The sequence below is a fragment of the Salvia hispanica genome, chromosome 6 (genome assembly GCF_023119035.1).
Source record: "Salvia hispanica cultivar TCC Black 2014 chromosome 6, UniMelb_Shisp_WGS_1.0, whole genome shotgun sequence".
Taxonomy (NCBI): Eukaryota; Viridiplantae; Streptophyta; class Magnoliopsida; order Lamiales; family Lamiaceae; genus Salvia; species Salvia hispanica.
This window is the reverse complement of record NC_062970.1, coordinates 2,501,890-2,507,911: the sequence shown is the minus strand read 5'-3', so window position 1 is coordinate 2,507,911 and position 6,022 is coordinate 2,501,890. Positions and strand designations below refer to the sequence as shown.

The 6,022-nt window shown below is 36.5% G+C and overlaps 1 protein-coding gene across 1 annotated transcript; it reads right to left on the bottom strand.

Annotated features, from left to right (window-relative positions):
* Positions 1 to 4,165: 4,165 nt before the first annotated feature.
* LOC125197316 (squamosa promoter-binding-like protein 12) lies at positions 4,166 to 5,627 on the bottom strand. The gene is made up of 4 exons (XM_048096051.1): positions 5,051 to 5,627; positions 4,822 to 4,967; positions 4,600 to 4,740; positions 4,166 to 4,517 (listed from the first exon to the last, which is right to left on the bottom strand). Exons 1-4 carry the CDS (start codon positions 5,476 to 5,478, stop codon positions 4,243 to 4,245), a joined length of 990 nt encoding a protein of 329 aa, XP_047952008.1. The 5' UTR covers positions 5,479 to 5,627; the 3' UTR covers positions 4,166 to 4,242.
* Between the last annotated feature and the right edge of the window lie 395 nt (positions 5,628 to 6,022).

Here is a 6,022-nt window from a genome sequence, read left to right as displayed (position 1 = left end):
TCGATTATAGAAAAGATACCTGTTCAGGCAAATTATGTATCTCAACAGCTCGGTCACCTGGATTTAACAACAATTGTCATAGAAAACCAAAAAAGTTTGCCATCAATATCAATATTGAACAATACTGAACTTACATACGTAACAAACTAAAATTAGTGAGCTAAAGCAATCAAAAAAGTATTCTTATGATCAACTTTAAATCATAACATTGAGTCTACACCTACCGCAGAGACTATGAGCTAAACGAGTTAACGAGTCTTTAACATTAAAACGCATAAACTGAGCCTACAACAGTTATTTTCATCTGAATTGGCACTAAACTCGTTCCTAAAAAGTAAAACACATCCTTGCCCAATGCCCAATGCCCAACCAACCATGTTTTCAATTCCTATAGAATAAAGAGATTCTTCTAGAAAAAAACAAGCTCATATGGTTTATCGTGATTTCCCTTCACTCAGAAATAGAGAACATCTTTGTTATAGCTCATCTAAGCCCTCCACCAAAACCATTCCAACAAAATCCAAATCAGTACAATATGATACATAAATGCCTCCAATACCCTAAAAGTAAACCCTAAAAAACTAAATCTGAGAGATTGAAATAAAAAGGGGTTCCAAAATTCCAATACCAAACCCTCATTGTTGATGATTAAATACTTCGGAGTGAATGCAGGGCCTAAAGTCGAGGGCATGACGTGACGTGACACCAAAAAAATTAGCAATCACGAGCATGTAAACTCAATTAAATGAGCACAGTCAATAGAAAAGCCGAGAACAAACCAGGAGATTGAATTGGGGCGAAGTGATCGAGGCTCGGCTGATTCCCGTCTTCCATTGAACTCAATCAGAATTAACTCAACCAATCAAATCAAAAAACAGCCACCCAAAAAACCAGATCTACCGCGAAGTGAATCACTCAGTTGAAGATCCAATTAAACCAATCGAATTGCTCGAATCGAGTGTGCGAGTGCGTACAAGAGAAAAGCCCTCTCTTTCCACAAAACAATTGGAATTCGCTCTCAATTTTGCGAGAGCATCAAGAAATTGCGAAATCAAATTGCTTCGCGGCAGGGTTTGAAAACTAAGGGGTTTTAGAGACCTAATATATACATACAAAATATACATGCATATATAAATCTATGCGCTAATTCCGCTTAATAATATAATTATAATAAGGGTTGAAAATTTAAAATATTGAATTATAAAGTTTGAGATTTTGATATATATTGATTGATATAGATATAGATTCAAAATTGGTGAAAGGCTTTTAAAGTTTATTGTGAAATTGTTCTTTCGTGTGTTGTCGAGTTAATTTTTTCTGAATGTTTAACGAATAGTAATGAGATGAGAATCGATGAGTCGATACTGATTTGTAATTATTCGAGCATTAAAAGTTTATTGTTGAAATTGTTCTCTTTCGTATGCGTAGTTAATTTTTTTGCCAAAAGGTCAACGGAAAAGTAATGAGATGAGAATCAATGAGTCGATATTGATTTGTAATTATTCGGGAGTTGAAGTTTGGTTATTCTCGATGATAACATGATATAACTTTCATGAATTTTAAAACTAGTCCATTGATTTTGAATTTAAATGTCAATTTTGGTTGCAAATTGAAAGTTTATTGCAATAATTTTAAAAGTAGATCTAAGGCACATAAATATTATAGAATATAATTTGTTAGCATCTAATCATAGTTATATGATAAGACGAATATTTCGTGAAAGATAATTTGTATATAAAGGGCGTGCGTCAATTCTATGCAGATAATACGTAGCACCTACGTCCATCTGATTAAATTTGTTTAGGCTAATGATCACATCTCTATCCATATCATTTTATAATTTAAATTTTTATATTAAACTTTGAAATTTATTATTTTATATTCAATGTTTTGTATATGTTTTAAATCTATCTCATGTTTTTCGACTTATCAAGTACTACTAATCCTTTTAATTCGTATCAATTTAATCACTCATTAACAAAGGGTAGATTAACATTTTCGCACACAACTTATTTTAAATTACAAATAGATCATCTTTAACATGCCATGTCACAATTCACGGTTAAAGTAAAATATTATAATCGAAATTGCTACAAATTGTTAGAAATTGAAAAGATTAAGTTAAAAAAATGGAATATAATTGTACAATTAATTAAAAAGTAGAGATAAATTCAGTAAATTTCAAGGATTGTGATCAAATTAAGATTAGAATAGATTCGATCAAATTAATTAACCCATTTTCCCGGTTAACTTACTTGGAGGTGGTATTTAATTTATGGCTAAAAAGGGCTATTTGCTATGTTTCACAATTTTAATCCAAGAAATGGAATAATATGGCCAACAATAATTCAATTGTGTAGTAGTATATAATTTGGTTAAGTCACTTACTTGTGGCCAAAACGTTACAAGTTTGCAGCCACAACCTTTTCTTATCATATTTAAAAAGCACAACACTTTGACCTAAATATGCTATTTATCCTTTTATGATTTAATCTTTACTTGATGAGAATATTATTAAGGAATGGTAAGTTTAGTTAGTATGACGAATGCAATGATTCAATTCGATAGCCTTTTCCAAAATAAAATTATTTTATTCAATTCGACCAAAAAATGAGTCAAAACGACCAAGACTAATTGATGCATTGATAGAATCACATGAGCCCAATCCATTACCAAACTTAGCCCATATAAGTTTTAACTTAAATACTTTAGAAAATTTAAAAGGAAAAATTGGACAAAAAACAGGATGAAACTCACGGCAAATCCAAAATTCTAAAAAAGGAGAACATAATTGTGTAGCGAATCAGGAGTGGACGCAAAAATTATTTTGATATGAGCTATATATTTTACATATTATTTTTCATAATATCGAGAGAAGATTTTCATGTTTTTTTATTAATAAATGACATAAATTTATCGTGCTATAATGAATTGGGACCTTTTGTGATAATAGGGGCTAAAAGCACAACGATTCACATAAAATAACAAAAATTCGACAAACTTTTTCTCATCTCCCTTTTACTTGATCAACTACTATATATTAAAATTTGTATAATTGCCTATTTTTAAGAATGAAGGGAGTACTATTTTGTGTAATTATACTTTTCTTGCTCAATATAACAAAAATCAGTGATTTGTACTAATACACATTTTTGTACCACCACCACATATAATTCAAGAAGATATAGCTGTCTATTAAACTAAAAGTTAAGTACTTACTTATACTGGTTGCATTTAAAATCTCACAATTGAATTCAAATTCAAGCTAAATTTTTTTAGTAATTCGCAGTAATATATGTCGAATTTCGATATTTTATGTGAATCGTTGTAAAAGTCTAATAGTGACGTTGATGCAATCGTCACACCTACCACCGTGCACCGAACCTAGCTCGTTCCCCACTTTCTGCAACACGCTTTTCACAAAAACACATTTTTGCTTGCTGACAAGAACATCAAGCCAATGCTTTTGGTAGATCAGCAAGTACAATCCCTTTCCCAGGTGGTCCTAGAATGAAAGAGATGAAGTTCCCACCCCCAAACTGCATGTGATATCAATTGGTGAATATTTTTGTCTCGTTTCGCAACCCGTTCCTGTTATAGTGATGTACGACGCGTGTATATTGATGACGTTACTCTTTACTACACGGTTAAATGTAAAACGAAATATGACTCAGAGACGAGGTAAATGTACCCAAATTGGGCTACATGTGTAGTGAGATCTCAGTCCAACAGGATGAGACAAAGGATCCTAACTTCAAACATAACCACTCAGCTATAGTAATAAAGTACCAGTGTGTGAATTAGTGCAATCTACAACTGCTGTCACATGCTCTTTTCAATTTATCCTAGGAAGGACTTTCCAATCCATCAATTATAAGCATATAATTTTAAAATGGCCTAAATTTAACCCAAAATCTAGTAAGTAAAATTAAAAGTCAGACTCTACTTATATATGTTATTCCACACTTTCACGTGAAATTATGGTAAAATTCAAACCAGACTCCCACGGATGGGTTCACCATCCATGGGCCCATATCTTCGGTGGAACTTCTTTGTTCATACATTTGGGTAGCTCATATTTACCGCATTAAATTGATAATAATTCTGAAATCGTGATCAAAGGTAAATGGTTGACTCCTACTCGTGACAACAAAACAGAGTAAAACAAGGACAAATTTATTGACAGAACAACATAGTCTACAACGAATGAAAAAGATGAAAGAAAATGAGAAAAGACATAAATTACAAACTCCTTTGAGTGGAATAAAAGGTACCAGAAGGGTATGGTGGTTTGAAGAGGTGATGATGTTCTTGCTGATGTGATGAGCCATCATTGTGCATATGCAAGAGCCAGGCGGCCGAGCCCTGATCGAGCCCGACCTCCTCGTTGGCCTGGAACAGGGTCAATTGTTGCGCGTCCACCGGCGATTCACCTTCGTTCAAGCTCCATGAATTGGATGACAGAAGAGAGTGAGCACTCATCAGGTCCGGAGCCATGGAAGAGTTGTTATGCAGACCTATATCAACACAATTCATAAACATATTCATTAAAATTAAATTAGGCCTAATTAATTTGTTTTTGTGTTTTCGATTACTCACATTGATCAAGAATCCGAGGAGTGGAGTGGTGGTGGATGGCGGAAAGCCTCTCCGGATCCAAGTGTCGTGGGGGGTTTTCCCACGACGAGTTTGACAGAGAGACGGGAAGTCCGTTCAACAGAACATTTTCCTGTCTCTGGTCTGTGTAACATTGAATTTACTTCAACATAACATTTAATTTATTTTATCAGAAAAAAAAATGAATTTACTTTTACAGTTTACCAATGTACAGTGCAGGAGAGAGAACTCCTGACGAGGCACTGAGCTGGACGGACTCAGGCTGCACCCTGCGCCGTCTGGCATTGTGGTCAGAGAGGCGCCGCCTGCAGCTCCTTTTCTTATCGTCGAACTCCGACAGGTCGTGGAACCTTCCACAGAGTCAGCGTCAGGCCTTTAAAATTTATGTTTATTTACCAATAAAAATTGAAGGACGGGCAAGTAGTGACTGTACCTGCTGCATTGCTGGCAGAAGCGGCGCTCCATGCCGGCGACGACAACCTTCGGGCTCTTGGAGTGCGTCTCGCAGATCCTATGGCGGCGGTGGTAGTCCTTGGCCAGCTTCAGGTCGAGGGCACAGCCCTCGACCTGGCAGCAGGGGTTCTGCATATTGTGGTAGGACGCCGGCGACCGCTTCGTGGGAGGGGCCGCGGGCGGCAAGGGGGAGGGGAACGCGCCGAGGCTGAGGCCGACGGCCGCAGCCTCGGGCATCTGCCCTGCTGCCGCTGCCACGTCCTGATCAGGGACGTGGCAGTGGTAGAGGTGGGGGAGGGACATGGAGAAGTGGAGGGGCTTGGTGGCGGTGTAGAGGGCGAGATTCTCCCACTCGAAGGCCGTGGCGGCGGAGGTGGTGGTGGTGGAGGAAGGGTGGGCGTCGTCCATTTAGAGGAGGTGCTCCAACATGGTGGAGGAGGAGAGGAGGGGGTTAAATATGGGAGGTAGGTGGCAGAATGGGAAAGTGTTCCCCTATGGGAAAACAGGCTACATAGGTTGCTAGAGAGTCCCACAACTATGGAGGTGTAACAATTATGGCTTTCTCTCTCATCCCCCTACCATGTGCTGTGGACGCCATTTTTTCTATTTACAACGAGACAAAACACGCTCTATCTCATCACACAAGAAAAATTATAAATTTATAAATCAAGAAACCATTTTGTGGTTTCTCAATTTTCATCTATATTCTAAGATAAATAGTGGGGGAAATAGTGAAATTCATTAAATTCGGGTCAATTATAAATCAAGAAACCATTTTGTGGTCTGGTTTCTAGTAATTTACTATGTTCTTGATAAATTGTCAGGAAAATAATGATATTCGGTTAAATTTTGATCAAGCCAGCAACTTTAAAAAATAGGAGTAGCAAATTATAAGTATATCATAATTTTGATGTTTTTCTTGATTGTCTCATATTCAAATGAAAATTTTGTA

Bases quoted from the DNA above. Each gene is read 5' to 3' on its own strand.
- LOC125197316 (XM_048096051.1), bottom strand. From the start codon at position 5,478: ATGGACGACGCCCACCCTTCCTCCACCACCACCACCTCCGCCGCCACG. The intron at 4,968-5,050 runs GTACAGTCACTA...ACTCTGTGGAAG, and splicing joins TTCTGCCAGCAATGCAGCAG to GTTCCACGACCTGTCGGAGT. The intron at 4,741-4,821 runs GTAAACTGTAAA...AATGTTACACAG, and splicing joins CTCTCCTGCACTGTACATTG to ACCAGAGACAGGAAAATGTT.